Source organism: Thermothelomyces thermophilus, chromosome 5 (genome assembly GCF_000226095.1).
Source record: "Thermothelomyces thermophilus ATCC 42464 chromosome 5, complete sequence".
Taxonomy (NCBI): domain Eukaryota; kingdom Fungi; phylum Ascomycota; class Sordariomycetes; order Sordariales; family Chaetomiaceae; genus Thermothelomyces; species Thermothelomyces thermophilus.
The window spans coordinates 3,959,338-3,978,479 of NC_016476.1; the positions used below are offsets into that span (position 1 = coordinate 3,959,338).

The following is a 19,142-nucleotide window of genomic DNA, read 5'->3' on the forward strand; positions in this document are numbered from 1 at the left end:
CGGCTTACCTGCTCACACTTTCTTCACTTTTGGAAACTTCGATGTTTAAACACTGGTGTTCCCATTTTTTCCCGACATACACGCTCGCGGAGTAGGCCTAGGTATCTCTGGAGTGTTGGAGGAATGTAGCAGGAACCGGCTGCGATCCTTCGATCGTGATGGGAATGATTTCGGGACCGAGGATTGCCAGTGCTGTGCTTTCGATTATGATGATGCGAGAAGTATCTGCAGCTGTTGAACGCTTTTGCTACCTTAGCTAACCAGCAGGGAACCGTGAGCGACACGTCGGGAACCACGTGGGGACCAAACACGCACCTGCTTGCATGGATAGCGAACTGTTGCGAGAAGGGTTGGCAACTTGCAATGGGATGCATGTAATCCGTACATACATCGATTTACATCGTTGGCGAAGCGTGACGCAAATACTAAAGACAGGGGAATAGGAAAGCACTCGTGTTGGATGGTCGGCGGCCCCTGGTTTGAGAGATTGAAAAGCTCAACTTTTGTGGCCGGGCTTGGGCGCTCTTATAGCCTACCATCCTCGGGAGCCGGTTCTCCGTTTTGGTTCCGATAACTTCCCATAATAATTATTAGGCCAACAGGTCCAAAAGATCCGAACGGGATGAGAAAGACCTCGCGTTAACTATCCCAAACACAAAGTTGGAAGCAAGAAGAGGAAAAAAAAATACTAAAATAAATAAATTAACAACAAAACAACAGTGTCTTCTGGGTATCTACCGAACACCAGACCCTAATTAACTCGAACACACTGTAGCTCCCAACCTACAGTTGTATGGAAGGCAATCACCCATGCAACCAAACCTGACCGATGAACCGGCAACGAATCACATCCCATTGCTAAGCGAGCAGGTAACTATCACTACAGAAGTCAACCCGAAAACCCCCCACTCACCCCTCGTCCACCTAACCCTCGTAATTGTCGTCGTCACCCTCGTCGTCGTATTCCACCCCCACACCCCTCCTCCTCGGCCCTCCCCGCCTTCCCCTCGCCGCCGCCGCCGCCGCCGCCGCCGCCGCCGCAGCAGCAGCAGCAGCAGCAGCAGGCGCCCTGGACGACCCGCGGTCGGGCTCGACCCAGGCCTCGCCCATGCGCGCGAGCACGTCCCTGCCCAGGTCGTCCTGGGGCACGCCGCGGGCGCCCTGGCAGCGGAGCCAGGCGTCGACGATGCGGCCGTCCTGGGGGCCCCTGCGGCCCTCGTACGCGCGGCAGACGTACACGCCCCGCCCGGTTCCGCCGGAACCCCCGGCAAGGGCGACGTCGCAGGACAGGAAGTAGAACACCTCCTGCCCGGCCGGCAGCACGTCGAAGGCCCCGCGCAGGGCGTCGACGAACTCGGCCGCCGACGGCGTGTTGGGCAGGAAGCCGACGCCCCCGACCGGCCAGTCGCGCTGGACGAGCGCGACGACGTACTTGTCGCCCGTGTCGATCTCGACGTTGTCGTCGGCGTTGTCGTTGTCGTTGTCGTCGTCATCGCCCTCGCTGCCGTTGCTGTTGTTGTTGTTGCTGTTGGTGGTGGTGGTGGTAGTGGCGGCGACCGACCGGGTCCTCGTCATCAAGCGAGACGGGTCGGTCAGGTGGGGGAAGTGCAGGGCGACGGAGGAGGCCAGGGCGGCGCCCTTGAGGCGGATGGTGAAGTTGGCCGAGGCCGGGTGGCGCGAGACGAGGAAGGTGGCGTCCGGGTAGAGGCTGCCCAGGCACGGCAGGTAGGCGGCCGGCACGGTGAGGACGCGGTGGGCGGTCTCGGGCTGGAAGGCGGGCAGCTGGTTGACGCGCCAGGGGGCGAAGGGGAGGAACGGGTCCGTGTCGAAGGTCGGCAGCGGAGGGTCGCTATGGAGGCTGACCATCGGGCGCCCTGCCGTCACGACGCCGAACTCGTCCACGTAGGGCCCGTCTGGGAAGGTGCTCCAGTAGGCGGCGGCCGGGTTGTAGAAGGGGTTGTACATGTGGATGGGGTCGACGTCGGGGATGTGGGGGGTCGGCGCAACATCCCAGCCAAAGCTGCTGTTTTCGCCCGGCGTGATTGCGCCGTTTTGAGGGTCGTCGTTTTGGATGATGGCCGCGTTGTCGTTGATAATGTTGTCGAGGTCGTGATCGTCGTAATATTGGCCTTCATAAGCCTCCTCGACAATTTCTTGAGAGAATTGGTCGCTATTATTATCGCCATGCGTTGGGTAATACGCGATGGCATCGGCCGCCTCGGGAATCTCGTGTCCGTTGCCGTTGTCTTGGTCGTCCTGCTCGGTGTCGGAGTACCCGAAGGCATCCTCATCCGAGTCAGGATCCAGATGGGCAACGGTGCTTACGTTGTCCATCGTGGTCTTGTTGTCGGCTGACCCTTGGGTACCAGCGCGGGCGTTCTCGGAGATCTACGTTTTTTTTTCCCAAGTTAAGTTAATAATTGTCCTCATCAAATCTCATCTCGGCGTCTCTCTCGTCGTCTCGGGTGCGGACCTTGCGCTGCAGCAGCTGGTACTCGACCGACTGCGCGTTCTCGACCAGTTGACGAGCCATTGCGGGCTCCAACTTGCGCAAGGTGATTTCAGAAGAATTATTTTGCGCCATTTGGGTCAGGGAGAACAGGTTGTTGGGGAGAGCGGTGGGATAACGCAGGGTCGATAAGAGAATTGTCTGGTTGCTCCGGGAGATGGAAGAAGCCGCTGGGCAGTGTGGTGGAAGTGAAAGGAGGGAAGAAAGTCGTCGCGTTTCCGGAGTTGTGAGAAGAAAACTGCGCGGCGGTCGGGTCGAAACCGTTTCGCGGTGCCATTGTTCTCGTTAATTCCGAGGAAGAACGGCCGCGCCGGCTGGCAGAATACGGGGCGGAATTGGAAAGAGGGCGAGCTCCGCGCGCCATCGGCTGGCTGCCAGTGTTTCCCGGGCGAGGGTGACCGGGAGGGAGGTAGGCTGGATCAGCCATGGCCGCGCGGTGGGCTTTATCCCAAGTCATGCCCGCCGTCTCCCCATCCGCGCCATTGGCTGCCCCCGTCCGCGAGAGACCGGCGCCGTTGGAGGCGTTTCCAGCGAGCACCTCCTTGTTGGCACGGAGAAAGGCGGCGTATGGGTTCGACCGGTCGATGACGGTCGACTCAACCCATCCGCGCGAGGGGGGGACCGCGTACCCGTCGGAGGGCAAGAGGGGGCAAACCGGCCGAGGCGGACGCGGAGGGGTCGGGGGGCGCTCGGCGAAGGGACCGCGCCCGTGGGCACCCCTTGCTCCCTCTCGCATCACGAAGGGACTCTCGGGCACCGGGTTGGTCCACTGCACAAAACCCTCCTGCCTCCGTGGGCCGGGCCCTTCCCTCGGCGCGCCACCCTCCTCGTGCCATCCAGGGGCCGTCGATCTGTGTTGGCAAAACAAACGTCAGTATCAGGGATAAAACAAAGGTGGTGTTCGAACAGACAGCCGAGTCAATGGTCATGACAGAAAGTCCAGACCGACAACAATGGAGGAAAAAGGGGCACGGTCGTCAAAGGACTGACTTTGGGAACAACAAGCGGACTCCAGACACAATCGCCCTCCCGCTCTCCTACCACACCGACTACCCGGCACTCCGCCCAGGACCAGTGTCTGGTGAAGTACCCCCAGAGTACCGCCACGTGGTCCCGACAGGAGTTCTCGGGACTCAAATTGTTCCCAATAATGACCATCCCTGTCAAACAATGACAAACGGAACAAGAAGGAAAGAAGAAACAATGGAGAGAAAGGAAAGCGGACCTACCGATTCGACACCGCAACCCAAACACTCGCACCCGCACGACCGCCACCACGACCACCACGAGAGCCAGAACTGGGAACCACACGCATGTCTGCACTTACATCTGCCGGAGTCGTGACGGACCCGGGAAGAAGCGTCGAGCGAGGCGGGTCCGCGCCCACAAAAGTGGCCGACTGTGTCCAGAAAACATTAGCGACGTCAAGGGAAGGGGGCTTTAAATGCAGAACAGGAGACCTCAGACTTGTTTTGTTTCGTTCTTTCATTCTCTTCTCTCTTCTCTTCTTCTTCGTATTCTTGTTTTTTTCTCCTCTTTTTTTTTTTCTTTTTTTACATTTCCCATTCATCGAAACAAGAAACTTACAGTGTACCACCCGGATGAAGACGGAGCCGTAGAGTCGGCGGCAGCAGCAGCACGGGGCTCCGATCTCACCGGAAGAAACGGCCGCGTCCGATCTCCGCTGCTGGGGGCGTCGGGAAACAAGCGCCTCCGGACAGGTCTGCTGGGTGCTGCCGGCACTGGTGAGGCCGCGCTGTCAGAGAGGGGTTCGATGGCCGGCTGGGCGCTTGGCTCGCTGCATCTCTGTTGGCTGTCAGCTACTCAGGTTCCGTGCGTCGGCGTGATTAATTATGGCAAGAAGACGTTCGCTGGCAAAGAGGCAGGGCCGTCCTATAATTAACGCAGGGGAATATGTCCCTGCTCGGCGACGACGAGCATGATGTTGCTCCGTCATGTATTCTGCCTCGGACCGACAATAATCAAGGGTAACGAAGCAAGTCCAGTCTACTTACCGGAGCCGGGGTCGGAGTCTCGGGAGACTCGGACATCAAGTCCGAGTACTTGCTGCCGTCACTGGAATCGGAGTCGTGGGACGGAGATGAAGATTGAGGAGGTCGATCAGCCTGAGCACCGCGCGTGCTCGGCCGAACTGGCAGCTGAGTACTGGTGGAACTCATGATGGCGGCTGACTTTGGAATCCTCTCGGTCGATTGTTCCAATGGAAGGAACAATGTTGTACAAGCAGGCTAGCTGAGGACGACTGGCTCGCTGGCGGTTCACCTGGTTTGGCTGGTCGGCAGACCTTGATATGGTTCGAAGGAAAGCCGGAGGAGCGAAAAGGACGCGTGCTGGATGTTTGCGAGGAAAGTAAAGTGCCGGATTTGTCCTGGGGTCAGCGTATTTGGCCAGGATGATTGTGCGGTCAAATGAAAGTACAGGGAAGCGGTGGGTAGGAGAGCAAAGAGAGCCTGGTCGCCTCGATCAACCTGGAGCAGTTGAACGATGCTAACAGACCGAAGGGAATCCGATCGAGGATGACAAGGCGAGAATATGGATTGTATCCGCTCCAGGCTGCTTCGTCCATAAGACCATGAGGTTGCAAGACGGTCGAAGAAAGACGACGAAGTTTGGAATTAATGGGAGAAGGAATCGCCAATTTTTCGCTCGGGATTATTGAATTGTGTGTGCGAGGCTCGTCAGGCCGCTGTCGACTGGCACACACTGTCGATACCAAAAAGCGGAGATCATGGTGTTGAGGCCACACTCGGGGGTGAAGCTCACGCCGGGATGCGTCTCGGCGACAGCACTCATCTCGCTGTGGGTGAAGGTGGTCGGGAAGCAGGCCCCGGAGAACCTCAGGCGCAACACAGAGGCGGTGCGGACGTATCCCCATGATCGATCACAAGTCTCATTCAGTGATTATGCCTCTGTGCAACTCACGCATTTTGCGTGCAAGCAGTGTAGGGGACAAGGGGACCGGTGAGGATGGAAGGGGCAAAACAACAGGAACAACTGGGCACAAAGACGCTGAGGAACGTCTCTAAGGTGTCTGCTTGATATATAGTTATGTCGTTCTTTACTATAGCATGGCCTTGGGCAACATGCACAGTGTAGTCTTTGCAGCTCACGGAATCTTTAATTACATCAAGAACGCAGGGGTCGTCCGTCGTGAGATGTTCGCCCTCCAAGTTTCGTTTTGTGATGACCGATCAGCTTCGTCTCCTTTGACACACACTAAGGTGGACACAGAAGGTTTGCATCGACATTTGACATTGAGTCTTGTATCGAACGTGGGTGAGTGCGATCCACTTCAGACACCTTTCTCTTGTCCGTTCTCCCCCAAATGCTCTCTAGGAGATCAGGGCCCATGACAGTCCGATTCCAAAGAGAATAATGGATGACAGCAACTAGAAGATGTCGACGTCCCAAGTGCTTTGGCCGCTGGATCGACATGATTCTAAACCGAGAGCAAATGCCTGCGATTCTCAGAGCTGTCGATTTATCACACAGCTGACGAGATTGGTTTGGCCATGATAATTTCTCGGCTTGTTCCATCCGGAGTCGGGTCGCCCTTCTCGCCCGTGTCGCGTAAACCGTGCCGGCGGTAGAGCCGGATCGCTGCCTCGTTTGAGGGCATCACAGACAGCTGCATGGTTTTCAAGTTGAGGCCGGCCGCCCATTGTTCAACGTCATCAACAAGGCGGCCGCCCACGCCTCGTCCGCGCGCCTCGGGTTTCACCCAGAGCGAGATCAGCTCGACGGCATCGGTGTCGTTGATAGCCGGGACTCCGCTGACCATGCCAACTGGTTTCCCCCCGAGAAAGGCTATCAGGTTCCGAGAGCTGGGAATGGCCAGCCGCGCCCGCCACCGCTGCTCGCGGTCGCCATCTCCCTGCCAGTATGCAAGCGTCGCACCGAATGCGTGCGGCGCTTCGGCAAGTGCTTGGAGCCGGAGCTCCCGCCAGAGCTGCCAATCGCCGGGTAACAGAACTTTGACCTCAATCATGACTAGAGTTGGAGAAAGCTCGATCAGTTATTTGATCATCAGAGAACCAAGCTTGGAAGGTTGGAGAAAATTGCCAGGCAGGAGGGCCTGGATCGTGACAAGTATTGCGAGCAAATGTTCTGCCAAGACTGTCGTCTTTCTGTCTTTGACAGAAGCAAAAATGGAACAGAAGGGGCCCAAGTGACGGCTTAACTTCACTTATTTAATTAAATGAGTTGTTACAGACAGAGTATGCCAAACCAACCAGCTGCGCTCAGCCAAAAAAAGTAAACAGGGAGCAATATCTACGAGTTAACGTAGAAAGATTGATCACCTGATTAGGAAATGACTCACAGGGCATGGAGCTGACTCTTGCCATTGGTTAAGTCATCCTGCAAATTCAGGGAATAATTAACTGCCTTCGATTTGCAAGCCTGTGATGTTCTAATTATTTCAATTCTTTTCAAAACTTTACTGTGTCAATAACTCCCCAAAAATGACCTAAGATTATGTTGTACATACCTATTGTAACATATTCAAGTGAAATTTGAGGTTGCAAGATTGGACAAGGTGCCCTTGGGGCCATGAAAGACACCCGGATATACATCATTCTTGAAGAGTTATCAAAGAATGGATGAAAGGAGACAGAATCAAGCTCTCATAGCCTGTTTCGACACTTTAGGACTTCTTTTTCCCATAGATCAACAAAGTCTATCTCATTCAAGTTAGGAACCTTTGAGGAGCTGAATCTTCTGTGAAAGGTGGTGATGATATGGGTGCAGGCCTGTCACTGAAAATAGAATTAATATCCGGGCTGCGGTGGCGCATGCATCGAGACGTCGGCGCCGCCTCCGCTCTCGTCGACGTCGACGACGCCCCCGGGGACGCCATGCATCGTGGATCGCCACCCCGACCCGCGGTGCGGCCCGCGATCGACCTGCTACCCGAGCATCCCGTGCTACCCGGCCATCCCGTGCTTGGGGACTTGTATCACCAGGACATGGAGCCACAAACCGACCAGCACCAGAACGTGTCGTGGACCCCACTGCTGGGACACAGATTGAACTTGGGATGGTTGAGTGTAGTGAGGAATAGGTTTTGATAATTATGGGGTTTTGATGAGTGTGGGGCGAGACCGAACAGACCGGAGGCTCCTCGGTCAATCGGGCGCAAAATCCAGATAGGCACACTGTTGCTAGTTGTTGGTTGTGTATAATTAGGGTATATACAGATGTACTGTACCTGAACGAATAACTAGTAGTAATCGAAGCAGGGCAACTGCTTCTTCGGCCTAGAGGTCACGTAGGAAGCTTGCGTGCTTGCCTGTGGTCTAGGATGTGACTTCCAGAACTTCCCCGACGCGGCGATACGGTGATGTCATGGGCATTCGCGGCTTCCTCCTTTCATCTCGAAAAGCATCGCTCATCAGTCGGAAGGCGGCCACCTACGAGAAATGGTACACCACCCATTCTTGGCTTGTTTCTGTTCCGCGATCTTAGTTCTCGGCGATCTGTGCCCGGTCAGGGATATAATTATGTGATATTATGTGGCGCACTACACAGCTGGGCAAGGGTATACCACCTCCACGCAGCCTGTTTGTGTGATTGCACAAAAGATAGTTGGTTCAAGACATCGGTTGGAACAAGAAAGTAAATAGCCCGTCTTGCGCGGGCTACTCCCTTTGGTCCTGGTAATACGGATAATCATCCTCCTCTGCCATGGCCGCAGGGGGAACGATTATTATTGAGCCAGAGAATTTGACCTTGGGCTCATCGCTACCTCCCGGAAACCCACATGTAGGTGCCGGGCAGCACAGAGAGCATAACCCCTCCAGCATTGTCGGTTTCTAATTTCTCGAACTGCAGGGAGTTAGCGTTCATTTGCCCAAATGGGCTGATACAGTCGGGTGGGCACGCCGCGAATCCCGGGTGCTCAAAGCGATGAAGACCGGATACCCACGCTTCTTCGTCCCTCGAGTGGTGGATCGGCTGGCGAACCGGCTCCTGGAAGAACAAAAGTCAGAGATTGGGGGTGGAACAGGAGACCAGAAGCTGGCAATTCTTCTGAACTCTATCCAACACGCTCATCTCTGCCGCAAGGTACTCCCAAGATTGAGTTCGCAACCCAAACGGGGTGAGCCCCCAGACATCGGAGTGTACCTCGTGACGTGGGAGGGCCAGATTACACCTGTACCACAGGAATGTGTCACCGACCGACCCCAGCGTACGCAGGCCGTCGGCGAGGAGGACATTTTCCTCGTCGCATTTCCGGCCGACATATATCTGGCGGCCAAGGCCTTCTGGCAGCACACCGGCTTCGGCATCTCCAGCAGGCGTGCCGCGTATTGGCTCGAAACTGCGCCCTTTCTCGTTCCAACCACGGCCCCAAAGGCCCTGATTTCGCCCACCGAGAGAGCGAGACAGCTCGGTGAGGGTTTAGACGCACTCAGAACGCGAATCGCCGCCGGGCAGTCGTCGCCCCCAGACAATCTCCATGTCGACCTATCCGACGTCTTCCTCTTCCCCACAGGCATGACGGCGATTGCCGAGACTGCCGCTACGATCAAGTCTCTCCGTCCGACGGATTCTTCCTCTCCTCCTCGTGTCGCAGTATTCGGGTAAGTTCTTCTTTCCCGGTCTCTTCCTCTCTCCACGGTGTTTTCTAAACACGGCGACCATAACCGATGCTACCAGGTTCCTCTACGTCGACACGAACAAGGTCCTCTCCCGCATTCTAGGTTTCGAGGCAGTGCAGTACCACTCAACGTCGGCCTCGCTCTCAGTGCTCGAAGCCGACCTCGAGGGCTCGCCAACGACGACGGATCAGACAGCGACAGCGAAGCGGCTCGACCTCCTGGTGACCGAATTCCCGGGAAACCCGCTGCTGCAGGCGCCGGACCTGGAACGACTGGGCCGGTTGGCGCGCACCCACGGATTCGCCCTCGTCGTCGACGACACGGTCGGCACCCACGTCAACCTTGCCTTACTTGCTCATTGCGATGTGATCTGCACCAGCCTGACGAAGATGTTCAGCGGCGCCTGCGACGTCATGGGCGGCAGCGCCGTGCTGAACCCTGCCTCGCCGTACCGGGACCGGCTGGCGCGGGCGCTGGGCCGCGGCCGGGCCGGGCCGGAGGAGCGGGCATGGTTCTGGGAGGACGTGGTACGCATGGAGCGCAACAGCCGCGACTTTGGCGAGCGGGTGCGCCGCGCGAGCGAGAACGCCCGGCGGGTGGCCGGGATGCTGCGGCTGAGCGGCTCCGTGAGCGAGGTGTACTACCCGCTCGGGAGCCCCACCCAGAGCTGGTACGATCGGTATCGGAGGGAAGGCGCCGGATACGGCTACTTGTTGTCGATCAAGTTCAAGACACCGGCGCGAGCGGTGGCCTTTTACGACGCCCTGGATGTGGCCAAGGGGCCGAGCTTGGGCACCAACTTCACTTTGTGCTGCGCTTACACTCTGCTGGCGCACTATAAGGAGCTGGAATAGGCGGCAGAGTATGGGGTCGTCGAGGATTTAGTGAGGATCAGTGTTGGTTTGGAGGAGAGCGAGTGGCTGGAGGAGAGGGTCGGGAGGGCGTTGATGGTTGCGGAGAGGCTCCAAGAGCGAAGAGGGTGAGGGCAGGCACTAGGAGTGAGTGCCCTAATAGCTGACATATGGGCTTGGATACAAAACAAGCCAAAAGAAGGTGTTCTGAGGACCCATTTATGCGATCGGGGGTGAGAGCCGGAACACTCGGGGCAGAGGACTAATTAAGGGGCAGCACAACAAAAACCGCCTTTCGTCCGCGCTCCCGCTTCCTCGGCTCAAGCTTAAGTAAGGAAACCACAATTGTCTCGGGACCCATCTGTTGTGAGACATTTTGTACTGTTCTTTCCCAGGAGCTATCCATCTTTGCTGGCTGCTTCCGACGAAAGGGTTCCCGGTGCGTTGTACCCGGTGGTTAGTTGCTGACTAATTAGTTCAGGACTACCACCTATCTCCCGACAGGTAGGGCCAAAACCCCCGGACATGCCAATATAGCCGGATACATCGCCACCAAATTTCCCATACAATCGCGTCTTTACAAAAGGTACCATTAAGTTCAATTCAAGTTCAATTACCATTGTAATAATAGCCTTAAATAGCTATAAATAGTTTAATTGTAAACTAGGCTCTAAAAAGCTTAAAAACGTAGTAAAATTTAATTCTACTTGATTATAACTAGTTAAATAATAGGTTATATAACTTGCCTTCGTCTCTCTCTCTCTTTACATTATACCCCCTATCCCTATTACTTTTAACGCTCTTAATTATAGTAATATCTTCTCTTATACCTTCTCTTTTAGCCTCCTAGTAATAGTTATTATCTTCTATCCCTAGTATTACTATTATAGACTTATAGGCTTATTACTTCTTAAATGTCCTAATGTCCTTAATAATAGCTATATATAGAGACTCCTTCTTAACCTTAGATAGAGATAGTAACTTAATATTCTCTTCTTACCTATCTTTACTATCTATAAAGTTAAATCTATTATTATTACTATCGTTAATTAACATTATAGTTATACTACTAATCTATATCTTAAGACATTTAGGGGATTATTATTATTATTATTATTATTAGTCCTACGCCATTATGCTAATAAGCATGCCAGAGCCTCTCTAGTTATATATAAAGGAAACCGTGCCTAATAGGCTAGATAAAAACCTCTGTCCCTCCTTTAACGCCTGATCCAGAATACTAATATACTACAAAGAAAAGGAGAAGTGGCTAGAATAGCCCTAAAGAGGCCTTTCTTCCTAGTCTAGCCTCCTTATAAGGCGGTATTCCGGGAGCCTCCCTAGGTCCATTAGCCACCGTAGAACCCTCCTTGCCAAACGGTGGTTATAGGCCCCTATACCCCGTAAAACGAGGTCCAGGTCCCTTTGCGACTATATTTCCCAGGATTCCCACGTTCGGCTTCTTAGTAGGTTCAGGCACCATACGACTAGGTGCTCCACGGTTTCCCTCCCCTAGCTATAGGCATAGTAGGGGGTACTGACTCCTAGGACTTGAACCCTAAAAAGGAAGTCATAGAGGCCAATAGCCCCTATATAGGCCTGTACCAGTAGGGAGCTCTAGGCCTTTGTTAGGCTCTAGTGCCTTTATAGGCCTTCCCCTATAAAAACTAGGCACGGGGGGTCCTTGTCTAACACGCGCTATATCTTCCTGCCGGCTTGGTCGGTGTCACGAGCCAACTATATACCGCGACCTGGTGGGGTGTAGCAGGCTAAATGAGCCACCAATCAAGAAGGGCACGAAGCGAGACTAATACGGGATCGCTAGGGAGCGCAGGCTACCACAGGCAAATAATTGCCAAAAAGGGAAAGATAGTAGAGGATAGCTAGCTACTAAAGGCAATCTAAGGACAGGATAGAAGAGGACTATAAACGATCGACAGAAGTATATATACATATAAATAGTCACTTATTATAGTAGACTCTAAGAGTTTACTAGTAATAGTAACTTACAATTATAATACTTATACTAAGTATCGTTATTAACTACCATAAGAGATAACTCTAGTGTTATTATAAACCCTTTAGCTTTACCAAATCCCTTAGACGACCTGCCTACTTATCCTACTCAATCTACCTTTATCTGAACCCTTTTAGAAGAAATCTGAGTTAGGTTTGTCATACGTTGCTATCACTCCCTTTGTTCTATTATAGTTTAGAACGGAGGTAACTTCGACCTCGACATCGACATGGCTACTAACGTTATAGCCGAATAGCTACTTACCTAGCTTAGTTAACTCTATTAGCAAATCTAAGAGTTAGACTAGAGAGATAAGGCTACTTAAGCTTGAATCAAGGAACTCGAGAATGGTAAAAAGCATTTATAGAAACTGGTTAACGAGGCCTATACTAAAATCAAGACACTTAAAGGCGCTAAAGCGAGCCGTATTAAAATCGAATTACCTAGTAAATATAGAGGAACTAAGGAAGACCTTATAGGATTCCTAATAAACCTCTGATCCTACTTCCGGCTTAATAATGATAAGTTTCTAGATAATAAAGCTAAAGTCTTCTATATAGCTATAAGACTAGAGGGTAAGGTACTTAGATAGTTTAAGCCTATATAGAACGATTATCTTACTAAGGAAGACAAAGATGACTAAGACACATTTATATAAGTAGTCTTTTAATCCTATAACTATTTCAAAGAAGAGCTTTAAAAGGTTTTTAGTAATAAAGATAGGAAGATTTATATATAAGAAAGACTTATTAATCTCTAATAGACTAAGTTAGTAGCCTCCTATATTATATAGTTTAGATAGGATATACTTAAGTCTTAGCTTAACGATAAGGTATTAATATAATTATTCTATAATAGCTTAAAGAAAAAGATTAAAGATAAGCTATATAAGTACGATTAGCCTAAGACTCTAGATAAATATATTATATAGGCTATTAGAATTAATAACTAACTCTATATATAAGAGTAGTAGAAACGAGGTCAAATAAATAGAACTATAGTTAAGGCTAATAATAAAAGAAAGTAAGTATATATTAGTACCTCGTATAGGACGTACCCTAGAGCTATAGATATAGATATAATATAGAAGTAGGACTAGAAGAAGACGACCAAGGACAAGTCTAATGTTACCTATTATAACTACAGAAAGAAAGGGCACTATAAGCAAGAATGTCGAAGCCCGAAGAAAGAGTAGAAGACAGTCCCTAGAAAGGAAATTATAGTTATCGACAAAACCACTAAGGATATCATTAAAGTAGCGGCCACGGGCTATGAAGACAGGGGCAGTGATATAGATAGTCCCGAATACGATGGTAATAATAAAGACAAACAAGTACTATACTCCGAATTGGTCACTATAGACCTGGAAATAGGTCTTGCCGAATAGGATATAGTAGGAGAGTATATACCGCCAATTTCGATTCTCCTAGCCTTGAGGTAGTAAGGTTTTATAGTTATATAGAGGTAGGATAGATCGTAGATAACTAATACCTAAGGAATTAAAAGACTAGGACCTAATGTTTTATTCCTCTAGGAACGAATCGAATAATACTATAATGAAGTTTTCTAGCTTAACACGGAACTACGCAAACGGGATAGACGCTTAATTCGACTCGTCTAGTAAAGCGATAAGATAAGGGACGAGACAAGGGAACTCTAACATATCGTAGAAACCATTAAAGGAAGACAGCCTATGATATATAATAGGCCTAATAGCTATACTAAGTACTTTAATGACTAGTAACTTAGTAATAATATATGGAACCTAGAATACTAGTTTATACGTATAAACCGCAGAAAAGACAAGCGTATATAGGAAAGCTACTAGAAGAAACATTCCTACCTTAGTGTTAGGGTACCTATAGTCTATATATAATAGGAAAGATTTAGGAAAGAATTCTAATACCTCCTAGGCAACGCTATATAACTATATCCTTGATACAAGGCATATACGCAAGTGCCCTAGTTCTAATATATAGCATATAGATACTAATACTACTTCCGCGATAAATTCGAAAATAATCACTAGCCGACCTAACAAGGAAATAAGGACAGAAGCCTCCGCCCTGTGGAATAGGTCCATAATATAGGAAACAGAGCAGCCGAATTGCTCTAGAAGATCGAAGCCTACGATCTAGAAGGCATTATAATAGTTCTAAAACAAGCCTAGCCTAGGTACTATAGAATAGGACGAGATATATAAGACTCGTGCTAGAGTAATGACTACCTCTATTATATGGACGAAAAGGAATTGTAAATTTAGGAGCTTTAGATAAAGCTATAGTATATATAACGAAAAGCAGAATAGACTTAATAGTAGGAAGCCGCAAGCACTTAATAGCTTATAGAAATAAGTATAATTAATAAAGCTACTATTAGCCGAATAACTAAAGAGGTTAGCACTAACCTAGAAAACGGGTCAAGGCCCTTCGAGGGACCTAGAAACTATTAACGCCTATATAGTAGTAAGTAGTAGCGTAGTATAGGAGGAACTAGCACAAAAGACTACTATATCGAGACCTCCTAACAGAAATATAGGAAATTGCTATAATCTTTAGATAATAATGGTAAGATAAGCGACTATAGATAATAGTATAATAGAAATGGTATAAAATGCTCATACTAGTAGATAGTAAAGTAGAGATAAACCTAATTTCGCCGACACTTATAAATTAGCTATAGATACCCTAGAGAATAAAGCAGAAGTATAATATAGTCAAAGGGCCATTTCCGATACAATAGATATATAGGGAAACCGAACTAATTGATATTACCATAGTAAAGAAGACCATAATAGTCGTATTTAGCATTATAGATATAGGTAACGACAAAGATATAATATTAGGGTTATTATAGTATAAAGATTATAACCTAGATATTAGCTAGAAGAATAATAGCTACCTATAACCCTAAATAGAGTTATATTCGACTAATAAGATAGGGAGTATATAAGGATCGTAAGCAGACAATACTTAGGGGAAGGCATATTCTATAGATCTACCATAAGAGACAGACAGTAATAGGCAGATTACTATAGACTCTAGAAGAAGCGGTATAACAACACCAACGTTACGATAGGAAGAACGAGCTAAACCACCAATAGCTGTTCTCTCTGTTAATAAATGCGGAGCACTGTAATTAGAGTAGTAGGTTAAGACAGGAGAAATCGCTAGCATTGCCATAGACGGAACCAAGTTTATATATTATTAGAAAACCGAGAGACAAGACAAGACTAGGGAAGTACTAAAGGAATATAAAGGACACCTAGCATTTAAACTAAAACATCCAGAAGGACTACTAGAATATAGCCTATAGGATTACAAGATCAAGCTTAAGGAAGGAGCACGACTAAAGTTCTTTAAGATTTACTATATAAGCTAGATATAGAACGAAGAACTTAAACGATATTTAGAGGAGAACCTTCGAAGAGGATATATCTACCTATTAATATTGCTAGTAGGCTACCTAATTCCATTTATACCTAAGAAAGATAGAAAGCTATAATTATATATTAACTATTGGTAACTTAACGAACAGACTGTAAAAAACCGATACCTGTTACTACTAATCTTATAGCTCCGAGATTAGTTAGCAGGAGCCTAATATTTTATACGTCTTGACTTGCTATCGGCCTATAACTATATATAGATTAAAGAAGGTAATAAGTGGAAAACGGCCTTTAAGATACCTTATAGCTACTATAAGTACCTTGTCATGCTATTCGGACTTACAAACGCGCCGGCAACGTTCTAAGCCCTAATTGATCAAGCTATCTAACCCTTTCTCGACAAATTTGCGATATATTATCTTAACGATATACTTATCTTCTCTAAGACGATAGACAAATACCGGAAGTACGTAAAAGTAGTGCTAGACACGCTATACGTATATAAACTATTAGTTAATAAGGAAAAGAGCGAATTCTATATTAGGAAAATAGTGTTTTTAAGATATAAGATATCCCTAGGACAAATTCGGATAGAACCTTCAAAGGTTAAAGCTATTAAGAATTGGCTATAACCGATATTAGTTATAGAAGTATAAAGCTTTATTAGATTTATAAACTTCTACCGGATATTCATTAGAAATTTCGGAGCGATTATACGACCTTTATACGAACTTACTAGGAAGAACGCTAAATTCCAATGGAAAGAATAGTACAAGTAAGCATTTATATAGATCTATAACGCTATTACTAAAGATCTAGTACTAGTATTACTAAATCCTAAGAAGCCATTTAAGGTAAAAACGGACGCTTTAGATTACGCTATTAGAGGATAATTAGGATAATAAGACGAATAAAGAAAGCTATATCCTATAGCCTTCTTTTTAAAGAAGCTCGATAGACTATATCTTAATTATCTAATCTATAACAAGGAACTACTTACAATTATTAAAGCTTTTAAAGAATAGCGATTATACCTTGGTAGTACGATTAAACCAGTATAAGTATATATAGATTATAAGAATTTACAATACTTTACGATAATAAAGGAGCTTAACAGACAACAAATATAATAGGTAGAATTCCTTATAGAATTTAACTTTAAGATCCGCTACAAGAAGGGCAAAGAGAACATACGAACAGACATCTTAAGCCGACGAACGGATTATATAGAAGGACAAACGGAAACAATACTACCATTATTCAAGGAACGAACGGACAGAACGCTATATTATGAAATGTAAATACCTATAGAAGATAATCTACTTAACTTGTTCCTAGAATATTACGTAATCCTTCGAGAAGAAAGGATTAACGAGATATAGTATCAAGTAGTACCTAGACTAGTAGTACCTAACGGAGTAAAAGAAAGAGATAGGAAACTCTGGTATTGAGGCAAAGCATATATCTATGATAGAGATCAATAGCTACAAATAATTCGAGAACTCTACAAGTCGAAACTTAGAGGACACAAAGGAGTTACAAAGACTATTACACAAGTTAGGAAACACTATAACTTTCTATAGTTAACGGTATAAGTTAAAGAAGTTATATAGAACTACGACATTTATAATCGAAGCAAAACGGTACGACATAAGCTATATAGGCTACTTTAGCTACTATTAATAGCTAACAAACTATAGAGTTTAATTATAATAAACTTTATTACAAAGCTACTAAAATCTAAGGATACGGCTATAGGAGTAATCTATAATAGTATTCTCACTATAGTAGATTGCCTAACTAAATAGATATATTTCTTTCCCTATAAAGAGTCCTAGATAGTAGAATAGTTAGTAGATGTAATCTATTGGCAAGTTATATTAGTATATGCTTAGCTATAAGAATAGATTATTAATAGAGATACCAAGTTCGTATTAAAGTTCTAGTAAGCATTACTATAACGATTAAGCGTTAATAGTAAGCTATTAATAGCATATTACCTATAGACTAATAGATAAACAGAGCGACTAAACTAAGTTATTAAGCAATACCTCTATTCTTATATTAACTACTAGCAAGACGACTAGGTTATACTATTACTAATAGTATAACTCGCTTACAATATAACGCTAATAGAGACAACTAAAGTTATACCGTTCTTCGCAAACTATAGATATAAAGCAGACCTTAGGCAAGGACTAGAAGTTATAGTGCCAAGAGCAGTAGTCAAAGCGGAACAAATATACGTACTATATAAAAAGCTTAAAAAGGAACTCGAGTTTGTCAAGACCAGAATAAAGAACTACTATGACAAACATAGGCTCGAGGGACCTTGCCTAGAGAGGGAAGACAAAGTCTACCTAATCGTACGAAACTTATAAACCAAACGACTAAGCATAAAGCTAGACTTTAAGAAGGTCAGACCCTTTATTATTAAAGGACGAATTTCGATATCTAACTACCGACTATCGTTACTATTATCTATATAACTATAGATAGATATTTTTTATATTTTACTTCTTAAACTAGTACTAAAGAATACTAAGGTTACTATATATATTAAAGTAAAGGATAAAGAGGAAGAATAGGATATCAAAGAAATTCTAGATTTACGTATTATTAATAGAGAACTATAGTACCTAGTTAAATAACTTGATTTCGGACTAGAAGATAACTTATAAAAACCTATTAAGAACCTAAATTACCCTAAGAAACTAAAGTAATTCTACTAGCAGAATCTTAACTAGCTATAAGAACCGGCTCTAAAGCCTATTCCCTAATAGAAAAAGAAGGGAACCTACTAGAATTAGGACTAAGATCTAACCTAATCGACTCCTAATCAAGCACGTTAAAAGCACCTAACGCTTAAGCCTAACCCGTAAGGGTCTATATCTCCGATATCGGCAAAGGAGTATCTAGCTCTTCCTCCTCCTCTAGACGAGCTACGCCACGACAAAAAACTTCGGTACTATAATCGTACAGGGATTGCTATAAATAATGTAATCGACTTAAATAGCTTAATGTCGAAGTAAGTAACGCCTTGGTCTTAGTAATCTCCCTCGAAACCTTCTCCTACTCTGACAAATTTGAAAGGACTAAGATAGTTAGTAACCTAAGATTATAAAGAAAAATAACAAGGAACCTATAGGCATCTATAACGTTTAGATTACTATATTTCTTACCTATACGAATATAGTTTTGACACTTATTTAAACCTTCTATCATTATATAACGCTTTCGTAGCTTTATATTCTAATAATACTTGTAAGGTATAGCGACTTTGTAACCCTCTTGCTTAATCTTAATCGTAATAGCGTGTCGTTCGCGTTTAAGATTATAACGATTCCTAGGAATACGATTAGCTATAGTAAAAGGAAGTTAGTAAAAGAAGGACATTACCTACTAGGAAAAGGGGGTATTAGTAGTACTTAAAACAAGTTATAAGAAGCTTTCGGGTTAAAAGCCCTAAAGAGGGGGTATCGTATTACAAGCTAACCATATACTACGACCTAGTGGGGTATAGCAGGCTAAATGAGCCACCAATCAAGAAGGGCACGAAGCAAGACTAACACGGGATCACTAGGGAGCACAGGCTACTACAGGTAAACAATTACCAAAAAGGGAAAGATAACAGAGGATAGCTAGCTACCGAAGGCAATCTAAGGACAGGATAGAAGGGGACTATAAGCAATCGATAGAAGTATATATATATGTAAATAGTCACTCGTTATAGTGGACTCTAAGAGTTTACCAG

The 19,142-nt window shown here is 46.6% G+C and overlaps 4 protein-coding genes across 4 annotated transcripts; 2 read left to right on the forward strand and 2 right to left on the reverse strand.

The window, feature by feature from the left end:
- Positions 1-924: 924 nt before the first annotated feature.
- MYCTH_2144983 (uncharacterized protein) lies at positions 925-4,689 on the reverse strand (the record flags this gene model as incomplete). Its single annotated transcript, XM_003665563.1, has 8 exons — positions 925-2,388; positions 2,474-2,679; positions 2,909-3,360; positions 3,556-3,641; positions 3,739-3,807; positions 3,837-3,908; positions 4,097-4,315; positions 4,525-4,689. The coding sequence occupies 8 exons, from the start codon at positions 4,687-4,689 to the stop codon at positions 925-927; spliced, it is 2,733 nt and encodes a 910-aa protein (XP_003665611.1).
- Positions 4,690-4,795: 106 nt separating this feature from the next.
- On the forward strand, positions 4,796-5,557 carry MYCTH_2309543 (uncharacterized protein). Its single transcript, XM_003665564.1, has 2 exons — positions 4,796-4,957; positions 5,032-5,557. The coding sequence occupies exon 2, from the start codon at positions 5,259-5,261 to the stop codon at positions 5,493-5,495; it is 237 nt and encodes a 78-aa protein (XP_003665612.1). The 5' UTR covers positions 4,796-4,957; positions 5,032-5,258; the 3' UTR covers positions 5,496-5,557.
- Positions 5,558-5,948: 391 nt separating this feature from the next.
- Positions 5,949-6,768, reverse strand: MYCTH_2309545 (uncharacterized protein). Its single transcript, XM_003665565.1, has 2 exons — positions 6,712-6,768; positions 5,949-6,520 (listed from the first exon to the last, which is right to left on the reverse strand). The coding sequence occupies exon 2, from the start codon at positions 6,516-6,518 to the stop codon at positions 6,015-6,017; it is 504 nt and encodes a 167-aa protein (XP_003665613.1). The 5' UTR covers positions 6,519-6,520; positions 6,712-6,768; the 3' UTR covers positions 5,949-6,014.
- Positions 6,769-8,215: 1,447 nt separating this feature from the next.
- On the forward strand, positions 8,216-9,986 carry MYCTH_95546 (uncharacterized protein; the record flags this gene model as incomplete). The annotated part of the gene is made up of 3 exons (XM_003665566.1): positions 8,216-8,293; positions 8,363-9,114; positions 9,191-9,986. 3 exons carry the CDS (start codon positions 8,216-8,218, stop codon positions 9,984-9,986), a joined length of 1,626 nt encoding a protein of 541 aa, XP_003665614.1.
- Between the last annotated feature and the right edge of the window lie 9,156 nt (positions 9,987-19,142).

Coding starts and splice junctions, on each gene's coding strand:
- MYCTH_2309543 (XM_003665564.1), top strand. CDS start 5,259: ATGGTGTTGAGGCCACACTCGGGGGTGAAGCTCACGCCGGGATGCGTC.
- MYCTH_2309545 (XM_003665565.1), bottom strand. CDS start 6,518: ATGATTGAGGTCAAAGTTCTGTTACCCGGCGATTGGCAGCTCTGGCGG.